This window comes from Phyllopteryx taeniolatus, chromosome 17 (assembly GCF_024500385.1).
Source record: "Phyllopteryx taeniolatus isolate TA_2022b chromosome 17, UOR_Ptae_1.2, whole genome shotgun sequence".
Lineage (NCBI taxonomy): Eukaryota > Metazoa > Chordata > Actinopteri > Syngnathiformes > Syngnathidae > Phyllopteryx > Phyllopteryx taeniolatus.
The window spans coordinates 6,912,269-6,932,533 of record NC_084518.1 but is presented as its reverse complement, the minus strand read 5'-3'; the positions used below and the strand labels follow the sequence as shown (position 1 = coordinate 6,932,533).

At 44.0% G+C, this 20,265-nt stretch overlaps 1 protein-coding gene across 6 annotated transcripts in view; it reads left to right on the top strand.

Moving 5' to 3' along the window:
* robo4 (roundabout, axon guidance receptor, homolog 4 (Drosophila)) overlaps window positions 1-15,279 on the top strand; it is a 61,070-nt gene extending 45,791 nt beyond the window's left edge. For 4 of the 6 annotated variants that reach the window (XM_061752214.1, XM_061752213.1, XM_061752216.1 and 1 more), the window contains 7 exons: window positions 696-1,016; window positions 1,349-1,453; window positions 1,563-1,692; window positions 5,044-5,277; window positions 5,433-5,770; window positions 13,990-14,184; window positions 14,398-14,533. In XM_061752214.1, the coding sequence (XP_061608198.1) occupies window positions 696-1,016; window positions 1,349-1,453; window positions 1,563-1,692; window positions 5,044-5,277; window positions 5,433-5,770; window positions 13,990-14,171 (1,310 nt within the window). In that variant the 3' untranslated portion in view covers window positions 14,172-14,184; window positions 14,398-14,533. Of the gene's footprint in view, window positions 1-695; window positions 1,017-1,348; window positions 1,454-1,562; window positions 1,693-5,043; window positions 5,278-5,432; window positions 5,771-13,989; window positions 14,185-14,397 lie in introns of all 6 variants that reach the window. The other 2 variants (XM_061752215.1, XM_061752217.1) reach the window with 2 other exon arrangements.
* Window positions 15,280-20,265: the final 4,986 nt, after the last annotated feature.

Genomic DNA, 20,265 nt, shown 5'->3' with positions numbered 1-20,265 from the left:
TCCACAGATAGCTGATCAGGAAATGCTCAGATTTCACTGTTGTCTTAATCAATGATTCATAAAGAGCAAAAACTCACCGTGCCGCCTGAATTACTAGATTTGTTTCTAAATACATGATTCACCCATCCATGTTCTACACTGCTTAGCGTCCTTCATGTGTGCGGGGTATTGGAGCCTATCCCAGCTGACTTTAGGCGTGAGCGGGGTACATCCTGAACTGGTCGCCAGCCAATCGCAGGCCACATACTGTATAAACAAACAACAATTTGCACTCACATTCACACCTATGGACAATTTAGAGTCTTCAGTTAACCTTTCATGCATGTTTTGGGAATGTGGGAGGAAACTGGTGTAAACCCACACAAGCACAAGGAGAACATGCAAATTCCACAGGGACAACATGCAAACTCCACACAGGAAAGTCAGATTTGATCCCGGGACCTCAGAAGTGTGAAGCGGATGTGCTAACCGGTCGACCACCATGCCGCATCTTCAAACATATATAATGTATTTAGAAACAAATCTCTGGTACAGGGTCTTTAAATCTGCCATAAACTTTATGATCTTCAAATTTTTCATCATGATTCAGTGCTCTTTTCCCTTTGTTGTCATTTGATGTGGACTATTTCACTTCTGCTACCTTTGGCAGTGAATTGCCTAACACTTTCATTATATCTGAATCCATGTTTCATCAGACTTTCAAGTACCAACCAAGAAGGACCCAAGCTGCGAGGACTCAGCTGTTCCCATTGTGACTGACAGCTGTGCCGTCTACGGCACTTTTTATGTTGACCTCATGGGAAATGGGCTCAAGACCTTCAAGAGTCCCAGGCGTTACCCCAAAATGCCTCATGGTCTGCCACAACAGCAAGGATTTGAGACCATTCAGATATTCCCTCAGCCTAAGACCTCACCCCTCACTAGTAGTGAGATGTTACCATGGAAACAGTCCATACGGCCTCAGCCTAAAATGGGTGTTTTGAGGGAGTCCTGGGAGAAGAGCCACATCAAACAAGGTGAGTAGTGATGAATCAGTTTATTATAGTATTACTACTTTGTTTATACAATATTCATTATTCATTTTTGTTGAATGTTTGTGAATGCTACTTTGAATGACTACTTTCAAAACAACAGTTTCTAAAGTGTTTAATTAAAATCATATGAATATTTTTGCATGAGTCATTAAATACAGTATGTGGTTGGTAGAGAATATCTCACATTATCAGATAAAAAGCCTTCAGTCTAAAGTGATAGAAGTTGACCCAAAACTTATAGATTTATTAAAAAATATCTGTGTAAGTCAACAAAAAAAATGCGAGTTTTTTGTTTGTTTGTTTTTTACCTGCAGAGGTGCATGCAGTGAACAGTGTGCCCATAGTACAAATAAGGAACCAGGCTGCTCCGTCTCATTTCACCAAACAGAGATTCAGTCACATCCCATCAAGTCAGCTTGGTATAGTTCAAAATTCAGTCACTTATCACTCAAACCTCCAATTATAATTGTCTTCTGAAATTGAAGCTGCTATTTCAACTTTTCTTGTCTCTGCACTGTGGACATACAGAATATAATCAATTTGCTGACTGTCCTCGGCTGCTGCATAATTCTGCATCACTACAGCTAATAGATGTGCTGCCACCGCTGTTTAACTTGGAGGAAGCTACAGACTCGCACAGTGTGACCTCAGACGAAGGGTAAGATATACACACAGTTCATATCAGAATGATAGGGAATTCAATTTAACATTTTTTAAATTAGTCGTGACTGACACTTAAGTCCCTGTAAGTGAATTCCTAGATCCATCCATCCATCCATTTTCTGAGCCGCTTATCCTCACAAGGGTCGCAGGAGTGCTGGAGCCTATCCCAGCTATCTTTGCGCAGGAGGCGGGGTACACCCTGAACTGGTTGCCAGCCAATCGCAGGGCACATATAAACAAACAACCATTCGTACTCACGTTCAAGCCTACGGGCAATTTAGAGTCTTCAATTAACCTACCATGCATGTTTGCATGCGGGAGGAAACCGGAGTGCCCGGAGAAAACCCACGCAGGCACGGGGAGAACATGCAAACTCCACACAGGTAAGGCCAGGGATTGAACCCGGGTCCTCAGAACAGTGAGGCAGACGCTCTAACCAGTTGTCCACCGTGCCGCCTGAATTACTAGATTCGTTTCTAAATACATGATTCACCCATCCATGTTCTACACTGCTTCATGTGTGCGGGGTGTTGGAGCCTATCCCAGCTGACTTTAGGCGTGAGCGGGGTACACCCTGAACTGGTCGCCAGCCAATCGCAGGGCACATAGAAAAACAATCATTCCCATTCATACCTTTGGACAATTTAGAGTCTACAATTAACCGACCATCCAATGATTTTGGAATGTGGGAGGAAACTGGAGTACCCGGAGAAAACCCACGCAGGCACCAAGAGAACATCCATACTCCACACAGGAAGGATAATCGAACCGTCGTCCACCATGTCGGTAAATTATACATGGTTGATGGTAATTGCTGAAAACATGAGCAGAGACTGAGAGCTATGTACTTAATTGTGGAGACAAAGGGCTCTATATTCGTAGACTGTGCAACATGCGCCGGAACGCAAATGGTGCGCATATTCCTGCCAGCGGAAGGCTCGCTACGTGTTTGCCAATTTAGCAGACATTTGTTCACGTTGTCTTTTGCCACACCGGCCTAGTGACAATGCTCCAGTCACGCGTAGATCGCTCTCCCCATGCATGTCTCCATTACGTCCCACTTAAAGGGAATGAATGAAATCAGTCGCTTTGATTGGCAGCGAATAAAATCGGCTGTGTTTATGCCACCTGCGTAGACAGCCATTTTTGTTAAATACACCGGCTGCGCACGTCTGAGAGATTACGATAACGTGATCTAACCCACCCCCTTGCAGCGCATGATGCCTTGCTGTATTTGCACTAATGAGAAATCAGTTCATCTGTTGTGGCTGACGTCCACTTGCAGCAGTGGCTCCTTTCCGGTCACTGGCTCTGGCTGTGGTGCTCCAGTGTCCAGTGCAGACGTTGTCAACTAATCACCACCTGGTGGTGAGCAGGCTCTGATGGTGGGGGATGATGTAGGTCCGACCTGGCAGGCCCAAACGTATTGTGAGGGTCTGCTGGGAACCTCTGTCGGAAAAGGGTGGCGTGCCCTCTCCAGGTTGGGGATGTGATCCTTCCCCAAGTGGAGGAGTTCAAGTATCTTGAGGTCTTGTTCGCAAGTGAGGGAAGAATGGAACGGGAGAACAACAGGCGGATCGGTGCAGCGCCTGCAGTGATGCAGACTTTGTATCGGTCCGTTGTGGTGAAGAAGGAGCTAAGCCGAAAGCCAAAGCTCTCAATTTACCGGTCGATCTACGTTCCTACCCTCACCTATGAACAATATCCCGGATGCAAGCGGCCAAAATGAGTTTCCTTCGCAGGGTGTCCGGGCTAACCCTTAGTGATAGGGTGATAAGCTCGGTCATCCGGGAGGGGCTCAGAGTAGAGCCGCTGCTCCTCCACATTGAGAGGTGCCAGATGAGGTGGCTCAGGCATTTGATTAGGATACCTCCTGGATGCCTCCCTGGTGACCACTTCCCTCCGGGAGGAGACCCCAGGGACAACCCAGGACAGGCTGGAGAGACTACGTCTCTCGGCTGGCCTGGAAATGCCTCGGGATCCCCTCGGAAGAGCTAGAGGAAGTGGCTGGGGAGAGGAAGTCTGGGCTTCCGTGCTAAATCTACTGCCCCCGTGACCCAACCTCGGATAAGTGGAAGAAAATGGATGGATGGATGGATGGATGGATAGTTTTCTATCATGTGATTGGTGTTTGTTTGTTCGCCTTGTTGGAGGTTGAGATCGGGAGGATAAGTTAGGTTGGAAACGGAAAGAACAGTAGACCGACTTTTGTTTATTTTCATTAGTTTTTTTTTTCGGAATTATCCTAATCAGTTATAATCAGCGATATAGTACATTTCCAATCTCTTTAGATGTGCTAAGATGAGGACTAAGAAGTTGACACAGTTTGGACAACATGTACCAGGTCCATGACGTATGACGAGTTATCAGCAAATTAGTCTTTGGTTAGCTTCCTTCTCTATTCAAAATGATTTTCCCCAAAATAATTTGAGCAAATTTGTTTTTTCACAAGTATATATCAAACTGCAATAATCAGTCCCTGTACTGAATGTCTCAGTTTCAAAAAGGCTGGTGAACCCTGGGTTAATGGTACCTCCTGCCATTTAGAATGATAGCATTTAACTGTTCTGCCTGTGGCTATACGTATACACTGGCATACATGATGAAAAAAAGATACATTACTTGCAGTAACTCAATGCAAGTTTTCAGACCATCCATCCATCCATTTTCTGAGCCGCTTCTCCTCACTAGGGTCGCGGGCGTGCTGGAGCCTATCCCAGCTGTCATCGGGCAGGAGGCGGGGTACACCCTGAACTGGTTGCCAGCCAATCGCAGGTCACATACAAACAAACAACCATTCGCACTCACATTCACACCTACGGGCAATTTAGAGTCTCCAATTTATGCATGTTTTTGGGATGTGGGAGGAAACCGGAGTGCCCAGAGAAAACCCACGCAGACACGGGGAGAACATGCAAACTCCACACAGGCAGGGCCGGGGATTGAACCCGGGTCCTCAGAACTGTGAGGCTGACGCTCTAACCAGTCGCCCACCGTGCCGCTGACATATTAGAAAATGGATGGAAAACATTGTTGGTGAATGCCACAAAAGCTAATGGAGGTTATTCTCTGCGAGTAAAGGTGTTTCCACAGGTACACAAGTATTCGCACGAACTCTACATGAATCTGGCATAACTTCGGTTTCGTCTTTGTTTTCTAACTTTTTTATATACACATTTACTGGTGCCTACTGCCTCTAAATTGCAAAACCTTTGTACAAACACTGAGAACATTGATTTATTATTCTGAGTAGCTAATTAGAGGATAAAGAGGAACACACAGTAATGTTTGGCCTCTGTCTGTCAAGCACTATGAAAAAGGGTACCTTGTTTTGCAATCTTCTTAGATCCAGTCGCTCCACAAAGCTAACAATGGATCTGGGCTCTCTCCAGTCAGTGTGTGATACCTCAGACGACAATCTACAGCCAGGGTCCAGCAACAACAACACTAACTACCCCTCCTCCAGCCCCCTATCTACTGTATTGTCCAGCAGATCTCTGGATGAAGAACAGGATGACACACTGACTGCAAAAGAAGCCTCTCGGTATTTGGAACTAAACTCCAAAATTAGAAAATCCAGGTATACTGTTCATACAATAATTAAAAAATGATTCCCCCCCCCCCCCCCCCCCCCCCCCCTCCCCAATGTTTGGTCAATATGGCTGACCCACAGTATAGACTTTTATTTGAAATAAAACAATGTCATTAGCTGACCAAGACGTCATTCTCTCTCAGCAGGGCCCTTCCTGAGCAACATTCGTCTTGCCTCCACCCTCTTACCACCAGCATGGGTTATAACAGTGAGCACATCCCATCTGCTGAGATGGCCCCTGACACTTCCTCTGAGGCCCTACCTATTGAAATGCACCATTCTCGGCTTCAGAGTTCACCTTCCTCCTGTTACAGTGAGTGGGACAGTTCCCTGTGGAACACTTGGAGCTCAATCACAGATGAACACTTTGCAAGTGCCCGTACAAGCCTCATCAGCTCAGTAGACAGCTGCTACACTAATGCCAGCAGCAACTTTGCCCACTTTCTGACCGCAGAGTCTGTTTCTGGAGCTTCTTTGTCAGGTAAGCAGACGAGGTGTCTTCTTGAATTTATGTTGTTTTTGCAAAACAAAACGGCATTATCTATACAGCGGAACCTCAATAAAACAGACTAATGGGGCGGGGGGCACCCCTACTAGGGCCAATCCGAATTCTACTCCTTTGCCTTTCCCCTTTGTCTTAACCCTTCTCCTGAGCCCTCTGTTTGGAGGACCAAGCTGAAAATGTAAGGTAATACCCCTAAGGAATTGGGACTACACTTGAATACCACCACGTCATCACTCCTCAGCCCCTACTGGCTGGAGGCAGACAACAATTGTTTACATTTCCAAGATGCCATCTTGTGTCAAATTAATATTACTATTAGAAATCCATCCATCCATTTTCCATACGGCTTATCCTCGCTCACTAGGGTCGCGGGCGTGCTGGAGCCTATCACAACTAACTTTGGGCGAGAGGCAGGGTACACCCAGAAATGGTCGCCACCCAATCGCAGAGCACATATCAACAATCATCATCAGTCTTGTAGACGTCTTGTCGTCTGTAATTTTGTATTTTCTTTTGAAGATGGATGTGTGTCTTCTTTTCCTTTCGGCTTGTCCCGTTAGGGGTCGCCACAGCGCGTCATCCTTTTCCATGAGATCCTATCTCCTGCATCCTCCTCTCGAACACCAACTGCCATCATGTCTTCCCTCACGACATCCATCAACCTTCTCTTTGGTCTTCCTCTAGCTCTCTTGCCTGGCAGCTCCATCCTCATCATCCTTCTACCAATATACTCACTCTCTCTCCTCTGGACGTGTCCAAACCATTGAAGTCTGCTCTCTCTAACTTTGTCTCCAAAACATCGAACCTTGGCTGTCCCTCTGATGAGCTCATTTCTAATTTTATCCAACCTGGTCACTCCGAGAGCGAACCTCAACATCTTCATTTCCGCCACCTCCAGCTCTGCTTCCTGTTGTCTCTTCAGTGCCACTGTCTCTAATCCGTACATCATGGCTGGCCTCACCACTGTTTTATAAACTTTGCCCTTCATCCTAGCAGAGACTCTTCTGTCACATAACACACCTGACACCTTCCTCCACCCGTTCCAACCTGCTTGGACCCGTTTCTTCACTTCCTGACCACACTCACCATTGCTCTGGAAGGTTGACCCCAAGTATTTAAAGTCCTCTACCCTTGCCATCTCTTCTCCCTGTAGCCTCATTCTTCCCCCACCACCCCTCTCATTCATGCACATATATTCTGTTTTACTTCGGCTAATCTTCATTCCTCTTCTTTCCAGTGCATGCCTCCATCTTTCTAACTGTTCCTCCAGCTGCTCCCTGCTTTCACTGCAGATCACAATGTCATCTGCAAACATCATGGTCCACGGGGATTCCAGTCTAACCTCATCTGTCAGCCTATCCATCACCACTGCAAAAAGGAAGGGGCTCAGGGCTGATCCCTGATGCAGTCCCACGTCCACCTTAAATTCTTCTGTCACACCGACAGCACACCTCACCGCTGTTCTGCTGCCCTCGTACATGTCCTGTATTATTCTAACATACTTCTCTGCCACTCCAGACTTCCGCATGCAGTACCACAGTTCCTCTCTGGGTACTCTGTCATAGGCTTTCTCTAGATCTACAAAGACACAATGTAGCTCCTTCTGACCTTCTCTGTACTTTTCCATCAACATCCTCAAGGCAAATAATGCATCTGTGGTACTCTTTCTAGGCATGAAACCATACTGTTGCTCGCAAATACTCACTTCTGTCCTGAGTCTAGCCTCCACTACTCTTTCCCATAACTTCATTGTGTGGCTCATCAACTTTATTCCTCTATAGTTGCCACAGCTCTGCACATCACCTTTGTTCTTAAAAATGGGCACCAGTACACTTTTCCTCCATTCCTCAGGCATCTTCTCACGCACTAGAATTCTATTGAACAAGCTGGTCAAAAACTCCACAGCCACCTCTCCTAGATGCTTCCATACCTCCACAGGTATGTCATCAGGACCAACTGCCTTTCCATTTTTCATTCTCTTTAATGCCTTTCTAACTTCCCCCTTACTAATCATTGCCACTTCCTGGTCCACCACACTTGCCTCTTCTACTCTCCCTTCTCTATCATTTTCCTCATTCATCAACTCCTCGAAGTATTCTTTCCATCTACCTAGCACACTGCTGGCACCAGTCAACATATTTCCATCTCTATCCTTAATCACCCTAACCTGCTGCACATCCTTCCCATCTCTATCCCTCTGTCTGGCCAGCCTGTATAGATCCTTTTCTCCTTCTTTAGTGTCCAACCTGCCATACATGTCATCATATGCCTCTTGTTTTGCCTTTGCCACCTCTACCTTTGCCCTGTGTCGCATCTCAATGTATTCCTTTCGCCTCTCCTCGGTCATCTCAGTGTCCCACTTCTTCTTAGCTAACCGTTTTCCTTGTATGATTTCCTGTACTGTGAGGTTCCACCACCAAGTCTCCTTCTCTCCTTTCCTGCCAGAAGATACACCTAGTACTCTCCTGCCTGCTTCTCTGATCACCTTGGCTGCAGTGGTCCAGTCTTCTGGAAGCTCTTCCCGTCCACCGAGAGCCTGTCTCACCTCTTCCCGAAAAGCTGCACAACACTCGTCCTGTCTCAGCTTCCACCACATGGTTCTCTTCTCTGCCTTTGTCTTCCTAATTTTCCTCCCCACCACCAGAGTCATCTTACAAACCACCATCCTATGCTGTCTAGCCACACTCTCCCCTACCACTACCTTACAGTTGGTAACCTCCTTCAGATTACATCGTCTGCACAAGATGTAATCCACCTGTGTGCTTCTACCTCCGCTCTTGTAGGTCACCCTATGTTCGTGCCTCTTCTGGAAAAAAGTGTTCACTACAGCCATTTGCATCCTTGTTGCAAAGTCTACCACCATCTGTCCCTCCAAGTTCCTTTCCTGGATACCGTACTTACCCATCACTTCTTCATCACCCTTATTACCTTCACCAACATGTCCATTACAATCTGCACCAATTACGACTCTCTCTCTGTCTGGGATGCTCAGAACTACATCATCTAGCTCCTTCCAGAATTTCTCTTTCACCTCTAGGTCACATCCTACCTGTGGGGCATAGCCACTAATCACATTACACATAACACCCTCAATTTCAAATTTCAGCCTCATCACTCGATCTGATACTCTTTTCACCTCCAAGACATTCTTAGCCAACTCTTCTTTTAAAATAACCCCGACTCCATTTCTCTTCCCATCTACACCATGGTAAAATAATTTAAACCCTGCCCCTAAACTTCTAGCCTTAGTGCCTTTCCACCTGGTCTCCTGGACACACAATATATCAACCTTTCTCCTAATCATCATGTCAACCAACTCCCGAGATTTTCCTGTCATAGTACCAACATTCAAAGTCCCCACATTCAGTTCTAGGCTCTGTGTTTTCCTCTTCTCTTTCTGCCGAAGAACCCGCTTTCCACCTCTTCTTCTTCTTCTTCTTTGACTTCGACTTCGACCCACAGTAGCTGAATTTCCAACAGCGCCCTGCAGGTTGACGGCGCCGGTGGCGGACGTTGTTAACCCGGGCCACGACCGATCCGGTATGGAATTCTTTGGATGAACGCTCATATTTGTTTGGCAAGGTTTTAAGCCGGATGCCCTTCCTGACGCAACCCTCTGCATTTATCCGGGCTTGGGACCGGCCTACAGTTTGCACTGACTTGTGCCCCCCATAGGGCTGCATTGAAGATGGATGTGTGTAATAGCAATTATACAATAATGTATTTATTTTTTAGAAAAAAGTAAAAAAAAGAAGAAATAAAAACGCTGGGCCAGAAATGGACTGCCCGTTCGAGAGTTTCCCCGCCCCTGTTTCCAACCGTACTATTTCTGACAGTTATGGCATCCGCTCTCAAAGACGTAGTTCCTTAATTGTTTGCTTATGCAAATGAGCAGCACCCCCTTTCGTTCACCTCAAGAAAAAAAGTAATGTGGTACGACAAACAAAGTTTGTCTCAGTTGGAGCCTATTTTAGCTGACTTTAAGCAAGAAGCAGAATGCACCCTGGAATGGCTACCAGTCAATTGCAGGGCACATATGAACAAAAAAACTATTCACACTCATATTTGGATAAATGCAATTTGCAAACAAGCAATTTAGAGTCGTCAGTTAACGTGCCTGTTGGTGGAATGTGCGAATCAGAGAGAGCATGCAAACTCCACGTTGTTAAAAACGTATGGAAATAAAGTCGTACAAGTGTTCCTAATGTTTTGTCCGATAAGTACTTTTGCATGCATCCACTAGATGGGGTCCTCATTTTAGAAATAACCCCAAATCTAATCACGCTTCTAAACAGGCATATTGGCAGATTCAGCTTTCCTATTATTAATGTTGTGGTCGTCATCGCAGGTTAGTGCTTTTGTTCAGCATGTGAGGGTGTGTATACAAACCAAGAAGTCAATTTCAAGCAAGTTGAGTCAAGTCATAAGTTATACAGTCTTGCTTAGTCACAACAGATATGGAAGTAATAGTAAAATGTTTTTTTCAACTATCAATCCATCCATCCATTTTCTGAGCCGCTTATCCTCACAAGGGTCTCGGGAGTGCTGGAGCCTATCCCAGCTATCATCGGGCAGGAGGCGGGGTACACCCTGAACTGGTTGGCAGCCAATCGCAGGACACATACAAACAAACAACCATTCGCACTCACATTCTCACCGACGGGCAATTTAGAGTGTCAATGAACCTACCATGCATGTTTTTGGGATGTGGGAGGATACCAGAGTTCCCGGATAAAACCCGCGCAGGCACGGGGAGAACATGCAAACTCCACACTGGCGGGGGCCAGGGATTAAACCCCGGCCCTCAGAACAGTGAGGCAGACGCTCTAACCAGTCGGTCACCGTGCCGGCATTTTTTTCAACTACTCATAACAAAAAGTATTCACCGTGTTACTCCAAAACTGCCATTCTGAGTAACAAGTGAAGTGACGTGTTACTATCCCCAGCAAAGTAGTCAGACTACAGTTACTTCTTTAAACCATCTGTAGTTACTTTTGCATCATCAATGTCTCTCACTAAATACTAATTTATAGTTAGTGATTCAAGCAAAGGGTGGCACGGTGGCCGACTTGTTAGAGCGTCAGCCTCACAGTTCTGAGGTGCGGGGTTCAATCCCCGTCCCCGCCTGTGTGGAGTTTGCATGTTCTCCCCGTGCCTGCGTGGGTTTTCTCCGGGCACTCCGGTTTCCTCCCACATCCCAAAAACATGCATGAATTGGAGACTCTAAATTGCCCGTAGGCATGACTGTGAGTGCGAATGGTTGTTTGTTTCTATGTGCCCTGCGATTGGCTGGCAACCAGTTCAGGGTGTACCCCGCCTCCTGCCCGATGACAGCTGGGATAGGCTCCAGCATGCCCGCGACCCTAGTGAGGAGAAGCGGCTCAGATAATGGATGGATGGATGGATGGATTCAAGCAAAGAGCAGTCAGCTGTGTGGCAGCATTTTAATGAGACCACTCTACTTTTCTACAAATGGAAGAAAGCAATTGGGAAGTGTTTATTATTACACAATGCACACTTGCACAGTGATGGTGCAGTAAGTGCAAAGAAATGCACGATTTCACTGTCGCCACACTATTTTTGTTATTTTCCCTAGTAAAAAGTGTATTTGATTGTTGTTACTTTTTTATATACACATTAAGAATACAGTTTAACAGGCGTGATAAACACGCAATGCATTGTGGGTTCATTATTCATACCGAGTGCGTGTTCATCAATCGGTCCTGGAGGTTAAGGACTGACTCACTGAAGGACTTCCAATACTTAGCTTGAATAATATTTACAATGATAAGTGAGAACTCTCAACTTCGTTTGTGAGCTGGTTGAACACACTGCACGGCTGACGTCACGTAGTAAGAAAAAAAGTTTTCTCGCTTTCAACGTGTATGTGTGTGTGCGTGTCACTCACTTTCACGTTTACGTACACGCACGCACAAAGGCACGCACGCACACACACTACGTTGCTTTCATAGACCACTATCGGCAGTGTACTGAGAATGGTGTTCTTGTTTTTACGTTTAGGAACTTACTGTATTGTGTTGGCATGTCAAGTCTGCACTCAGTTGCTGATTCAATGTGGCTTTAACTACACTAATATTTAAGTTATTGATTCATGTTGATGACATCATGCTTTAACTTGTGTGGCATACATTACCAAATAATGGGCACGGTTAACCTAAGGCTTTTTTTGTACTGTGGATAAGTGATATTCCTGCCACTTGACAGCTGCTGAAAGTAACTAAAAATTACTTTTTTCAATCTTAGTTACTTTTGAACTCTTGACACTGTTCCACGGTTACGGAAAGGAAAGGGAAAACGGCTACCGGAAATGGCCCCAAAAAATATAGAGGAAACTCCACCCTGTGGTGTCCTAGCCAATACCAGCCATAGCAACACCCCCGACTTGGAGGTGAACTGCAGTACATTTTCAAAACAGTGCGCTTGGGTTGCGCTCGAGTATAAAGGCAAACAGCCGCAGTGACGTCAGCACGGTCGCCATCAGCGTGAGTATAAAGAAGCCTAAAGCCCCTTCCGGATGACTGAGCTTCTCACCCTATCGCTAAGGGAGAGCCTGGACACCCTGCGGAGGAAACTCATTTTGGCCACTTCACGACTCACAGCTTGCTTCGCCTTTCGGCTTAGCTCCTTCTTCATCACAACGGACTGATACAAAGTCCGCATCACTGCAGACGCTGCGCCGATCCACCTGTCGATCTCCCGTTCCATTCTTCCCTCACTCGTGAACAACACTCCAAGATACTTGAACTCCTCCACTTGGGGCAGGATCTAATCCCAAACCTGGAGATGGCACTCCACCTCTTTCCGATTGAGGACCATGGTCTCAGATTTGGAAGTGCTGATTCTCATCGCAGCCGCTTCACAGTCGGCTTCGAACTGCTCCAGTGAGAGTTGGAGATCACGGCTTGATGAAGCCAAGGGAACCACATCATCTGCAAAAAGCAAAGATGCAATACTGAGGCCACCAAACCGGACCCCCTCTATGCCTCGGCTTCCCCTAGAAATTCTGTACAGGTACAGCAAAAGTCTGCCAAAATATCACTCAGGAATCACTCCGCCAGCCCCTATGCCAAGGTGCTTTCTCAGGTCACCGCGACGCCGAATCGGACATACGTTCACGTCTTGTCAGCCGCCCTGCACTCACTACGCAGCGCGGGACATGGTGCCGCGCCCTCACCACATGCACGCATCCCCCCAGGTTCTTAAGCATTCCTCATTACACAATGAATGGGAAAATCGGCGGCAGCTTAACACCCACGCTTCCCAGTGTTTCTTTGCTATGGAGTTCCACCTGTGGCACGGGTTTCAAAGGTTCCCGACCCCTGCGCTATAGGATGCCCAATGCAAGAATTTACAATCACAGACCTGTCGCTAACACCCCCTCCCCGAAGACAACGCCCGTCCAGAAGCAACAAGAGACTATAGAGTCCGTTTTCTCCAGCGCAAGATGAAAACATGGGAGACACAAAGATACTGTATCACAAATGCAGCATCTTATTATCTCTTAAAAGACATGCTCACTAGTAAGCATAGACGAAAATAAGAGATCTAAGTGCTCAAACAATCACATCCATCAAAGTGATGGACCCTTGTTACAACTCCCTGGGCATAAATCGGAATTGGAGAACATGAAAGCTTTTGCCAGGATTTGAATTTCAAATACTGTGTACGTTTTATTCATCTGACACAGTTCTATCATGTTTCATGTCATGTTGAACTTTAGACAGAAAATGAATATTTAAATAAAAAACCTTCTGATACATTCAAATCTCCTTTAAAAGTAACAGGGAGGATTTAAGATATATTGTGATGCATATCAAAATTGAATTATATGGAAAAAACCTATTGCGATCTGATTTTTTTCCCCATATCACCCAGCCCTGATTTCTTTACGTTAAACCGGTCTGTGGCACAACAAATATTGGGGACCGTTGCCGTAGAAGACTATGCCAAATCAGCTCATCTGTAAGCCTTTAAGTTCATCCAGTGAGGTCGGTGGCTCAGGAAGAAAAAAAAACAAAACAGCACCAAGCAACATCCTCTGGTGCTGCTTTGAGAACCAGATCAAAATTGTCTTGTGCACCCGTGTGTGTAGTGTTCTGTACTGTATGTAATCCCTTACTCTCACAACTACTGTAAATGCACATCAACATATTGTACTCTCCTTCTGCATTTAGACTTCTCTCCACCAGCCTCCCCCCTAAGCGCCCTGTACCCATCATTTTGTGCCGAGGGCAACACACTCATCGAGATGGACCCTGTTCCTGCGTGGGACTGGAGCATGAGCTGGATGGAGGAGATGGAGGCTCAGTACAGAGCATACTATCCTGGCAGAAATGCAAAACCCTTCAACACTTAAGGAATTCCCTCAGGTTTGTCAGAACTAAGGGGCATCAAAGTGTATAGACACAATTTTGTCTTCTGAGCCCTGGAACATTCAAAGCCTTAAATATTTTAGGGTTTCCAAGAATATGTACTGTAAATATCCAGGCTCATTGTGTGACTACAAACTTTTTTATATTTTGAACATGCAGTGTTTACTTCTGGATGTCTGTTTGATCTGATTTTTGTAATTCTTTCCTCAGATCACCTTCCGGAGGTCCAACAACTGTATGTGACATCCTGCAAATGACTTCCTTTGCAATATGTAATTTCTCCTTGTGTAACTTTCACTCATTAGAGAGGATGATAATGAGAAACCTCCCTTGGGATGTTCTTACTTGGTGTATTTTGAAAAAAGATAGAGAGTCATTAAGCACAAGAAATACAGACTGAGTTTTTCTCACAGCAGATGTATGTTGATTTTATTTCAAGTTTGTTGCAGGATTTTATAAGAGCTGACAGCCCATCAAGTAGTCTGTTGCCTCCTTATTTTTTTTATTGGCACACATCCAGATTTTTTTGTAAATCCGTATCAATATGAAGGGCTGCCGCCAGGGATTTGGGCCACATGAATAAAAAAATCTGACTTTGGGCCCCTCCAAATCAATGCCCCAAATTGAAAATGTTTTTTTTTTTGCTTTTTTGTAGGCCTCCTGTCTGTCACGGGCACTTAGAAGTGTCATCACTCCCAACTATCCTATCACTTCTTATGGCATCACTGTAAATCTACAAGTGCTTATTTAAAAAAGTGTAAACATACATCAAAGAGCAATTTCTTTTTGTTTTTAACTTTATACTTTTTATATATAAATATATAAAACATGCCTTTTTGCAAACTATAACTGTAGTGTTGAAAAAAATATGTATCAATATATTTGCATTAAATGTAACTAATCTAAGCTCATACATGCTTGAAAATAGATAGAATAGATTTTTTTCCCAGACATTTCCTTTGAATTTAACAGATTTATTTTGTACTTGTGTGAAACAAAATCTTAATTTGCCATTTACTTTTGTAAAGATTTAACATCTGAGAATGTGCTGTAACTGAGCGCCAAAATAAAATTTCAAATACTGTAAATACAGTAGCTGTGATGTGATTGCCGTGCATGCGTGTCCCAATGTGTGTGTTTACATGATAATAACACGTGAGCTGTCACTCAGCGTGTGCGGCGCAGTGGAGCTGGAGGCTTCGAGTAGAAACATATGGCCTTAAGTGAAGGAGACAGATGAAGGATAATCCCTTTTGTCTCATACACACAAGCACACACACATATTCTCACACACATTAATTGAAGATGTAGCACAATGCAAATTGTTGTTAAGACTGATCTTTGTGACTTCTGAAATGAATATATATATATATATATATATATTTCCTGATTTCATTGCTTCAACTTGTCTCTTAATTGCCTACCCAATGAGACCGCTGAAGAATCACTGTCAAGGACAACGCTAGTTTTGAAATACCCCACACATAAAAGGTGGATCCTGACTGGTATCTACGACGCAGCTTATAAATGGAGCAGACAGTAAAGCCCCTCTTTACTCAACGGCCCCAGTCCCATTTGACCCATGTGACCCAGATACAAGACAGATTACAGGGGAAAACACGCTGTGCTTTGCAGTTGCGTGAAACCCAGTAATTGTGATTTACTGTAAGAGTTCCTCACAACCTCATGATGACGAACTGCTCAATTGTGGGAAGGAGAATGTTAGCACAAGCATTTTCCTACAAGTAAACCACAGCTACACATAGTAGTAGGGCTGGGACAAAATATTGATATTGCGATATAGAAATATTGCACATTATTATCAATCAAAATGCAGTATCGATCATCAGCTATTGATAGTGTTCATCACAGGGCATTCGTTCTAGACCCACCAGCTATTGCTGCAAAATCTGCGCTATAGAGACTATAAATCATTTTATATAGTTTTAGCCCTGCCATACACTTTAAAAATATGTATACTTGTTAAAATAACCCTTGTAAACACATTGTAAATGTATACCAACAAAAAATAGCTACATATGTGCCTTTAGCTCATTCACTGCCAACAGTTTTTAAAGCAGAGTACCCAATATTGCCATATTTTTTTGGGAGCATTTTAATTGATCTTTAAGACCCACACAATATTGTTCCCTGACTATATAAGAACAGAGATTACCAAAAGAAAGAGTAGACTCTTCTTTAACTACATAAAAAAAAGTTTGCTTCTCGCTTAGTTATCAAGAGTAGAACATGGGTTGGTCTCACCAAAAACACACATTTCTGAGTCTGACCAAAAAGCAGAGAAAACAGTGAAAAGAAACATCAATCGGAACAATGACTTTAATGCAATTTTTTATTTTTATTTTTTGCTTTTATGACATCTCAAACTATAACACAACAAAAGCAAGACTCAGAAACGGTATTTGATAGCAAAAGAACTTATTTACAGACCTACAAGTGGGAAATATGCTGTGAGAGATGCTGTCTCACCGATGACTCGAGTTGAACGTCATTGGCTTTTTTACAAGGCGTTCCTCATCCACCTCATGAACTGCGTCATCTTTTCACACGGTTGCGACACACACTTTCTACTACCTACCATGACACATATTCTCTTTATACCATACATATACATACTTTTTTGGAATGCGAGGTGCCAAAACATGTTCGATATCTGTGTTGGCATTTATCTTCTTCATAATCGATGCGACGAGCTGAGATTTACCCCCTAATCTTTATCACCAATTTAAAAGCTGTGCTGATCTCAAATCCAAAGCGATACAACACTGGCATCTACTGGCACCTGTTCATCATTACAGTTATGTAAAGCTTGAATTGCGCAGACAAGTTGGGCGAGACACTCTTCCACACTTAACAGCTGAAAAACATTCTTGATGAATATATGTGTCGGTGGCAGTAAACAGTTGAATTCCAATAGATGAATCTAAACTTCCACAGCAGTGAATTAGTTTAAGGTCCCATATTTTGGCTATTTTGACCTCCACAGAGATACTCTCTAACATGGACTGCGTATAAAAGGGTCAATTTCATTTAAAAAACCACGTTGGTTTTGTCATACGAGTGTCCAAAAAAGCCCCTCTGACAGCTACTTCTGTTTGACGCAGTTTTGTATCTGCTTTCTCCATATTTGGCTAAGAATGCCCACTTTCCTCTGATTTGCAGTCTTCGTGTGGAAGACCCACCCGTGAGAGCACGTATTTGTTATGTTGACAGCGCAGGCTCGGGAGCGGGGAGCTAGGCAGAGATTTTCGCTTGTTACGTAGAGAAGCTCGAGAAATTTGAATGCAGAATAACGTTTGGAACTCAGAATGCGTGCACAATTTTAATTTATATTTCACATTTACTGAGGCACCATAGAGCCAATCTTACATCCCAAATACTAGAAAAAGTTGGTTTGGTAAAATATGGCACCTTTAACGGGTATGGCCTGGTGGGGTGGTGTGTGGGGCCGAAATTAACTCTTTGACTCACCGGCCAAGATAAAAAAAATCCACCGGCCAAGCATATTTTTTACTGGCCAAAATATTAAATCATTTTACCAAGGGTTATATATTAAATAAATGTCATTGCGATAATGGCATGTGCAATATGTGTATATGTGTGCAGCCCTAATTTTACCCATACAATACTTCTATAATACAATGTTTTGTTGGATTTAAAATGAGAGAAGTCACAGCAACATTAAACAACAGCAATAGTAAAAATAAATCGTTTTTTAAACATCCATAAAGTCTGGCCACAGTCCTCGTGTCACAGCATTAACAGGATCTGTAGGATCACACCCCCTGTCACATGTGCTTCTGTTTAATTTTTCATCATTGAACACTTTTAAAGGACTTTCAAGCAGCTTGGAGGTTGAAACATCAGACTGTCGATGTTTCATTTAATTTGGTTTTAAAGAGTATGGCTTACGCTTAGTAAAACTTCTGTGCGGATTGTTGTATTATGAGATTTTCTGAATGGGTTTAGCTTGTACTGTTAAACCTCTTTAAGGTATTTGTTGTAAGGGCTGGGTGATCTGGCAAAAAAAAAGAAAAAAAAGATTAATTTTTTCATATCATCCGATCTTGATTATTATTATGATTTTTTTAAATGCTGTTTTTAAACTTTTTAAAATAGCCAGTTTTTAAAGCATTTGTACTGAAAACTAAAGAAGCTAGAGAGTAGTAGCGCTCTGAGACGTACTCACTAAAGAAATAATTTTGTCGCATTTGGTGCCTGTCGAGTGTTAATTTCGGACCCTGGGCGTAATGTCGGCGAGTCTGCGTGAGCGTCTGGGTGTGATCTGACTGCGGTCAAGTCAGCCTCCACTCGAAAAGAAAAAGTCAAGCCAGCCTCCCCTAATTTTGTTCATACTAGGCATTACGGTAGTAAGCTGCCAACGAGCGGCGAAAGCCACCTTCAAAATAGAAGCCTACCAAAAATAGGCCTACATGGACGTCAATGCTTCAGATTTAAAATAATTATTTAAGTAAGCTCTCTGTTACAACAAAACCAGTCCACTTCTGAGAGAAAGTAGACTGTCGCAGGGTTGAAACCGCAAGGTTAATTCATTCAACTCTTGATCCATTTTCCGTATCACTTATCTTCACTAGGGTCGAGGGCGTGCTGGAGCCTCTTCTGACTGACCAGAACAAAGACATCAGAGCATATTACTCCAATTCTAAAGTCTTTCCACTGGCTTCCAGTCAGCTTTAGAATAGATTTTAAAGTTCTGCTTCTGGTCTATAAATCACTAAATGGTTTAGGTCCTGAATACATGAAAGAAATGCTAACGGGATATAAACCCAGTAGGGCTCAGTGATCGACAAAAACACGGGTCAAAGAGTAGAGCACAGAGTCCAAAGCAAACATGATGAAGCAGCATTTAGCTGTTATGCTGCACACAAATGGAATAAGTTGCCAACAGGAGTGACATCAGCTCCAAGTGTGAACGTTTTTAAGTCCAGGATAAAAACTCTTCTTTTTTCTCATGCTTTTTAGAGCATTTCCACTTTTAAATGATATTTCTTGCACTGTACGCTGTTTCAATTCTACTTGTATTTTTTTCTTTGTTTTTAAATGCTTTTAATCATGTACAGCACATTCAGTTACCTTGTGTATGAAATGCGCTATATGAATAAATTTGCTTTGCTTTGCTATTCCAGCTGACTCTGGGCGAGAGGCGGGGTACACCCTAGACTGGTCACCAGTTAAGTGTGTATCTTGAAGTTATATTAAGGCATGTGAAAGTTTATCCATCCATCCATTTTCTGAGCCGCTTCTCCTCACTAGGGTCGCGGGCGTGCTGGAGCCTATCCCAGCTGTCATCGGGCAGGAGGCGGGGTACACCCTGAACTGGTTGCCAGCCAATCACAGGGCACATAGAAGCAAACAACCATTCGCACTGACAGTCATGCCTATGGGCAATTTAGAGCCTTTTAGAATTTTAGGTACCCTTGCACCTCCCTTTGGGATACGGTCGGGGCGCTTCGGTTGGGCCGGGTGACCGCCCTGGGTCCTGGGGAGTGGGCGGCGTCCCCCTGTCTTGGCGCCCCGTTGTGAGCTTATCTACGACTCAGGAACTCCGTACACCACATGACTAACATGCATGTTCAATCACTAATAAGTTCCATAGAAACGCTAGGCTTTAATTACTTTTGCTGGGACCACTAATAATAACACAGGTTATATTAACATATCAACTCACCGATTCTTAGAGGTGTTGACACTATAAAAGCATCCCACCGCACCACTCATCAGTAGCAGTGCCTTGCTCATTTCCCACGTCCTGCCCTGCCCTTTTCTGCCCTCTTGTTCTATTTGTTAGTTGTTGCATGTCCTCACAGGGTGTCCCCAAATAAGAACACGATTTTACTTTTGTAATGTTACTTGTGGTCAAATATCTAGACAGTTTCACTATTGTTCTGCTGTGGTTCGCACGCCTATTCCCCTTGACCGTTCTGTCCCTCTATCGGTCCCTTAAAACCCTTTTCTGTCCAGCTGCATTTTCAATAAACATCAGAATATTGTTTTTTTTTTTTTTAAAAAAGCTGAAGAAGTATTTCAAACTCCCCC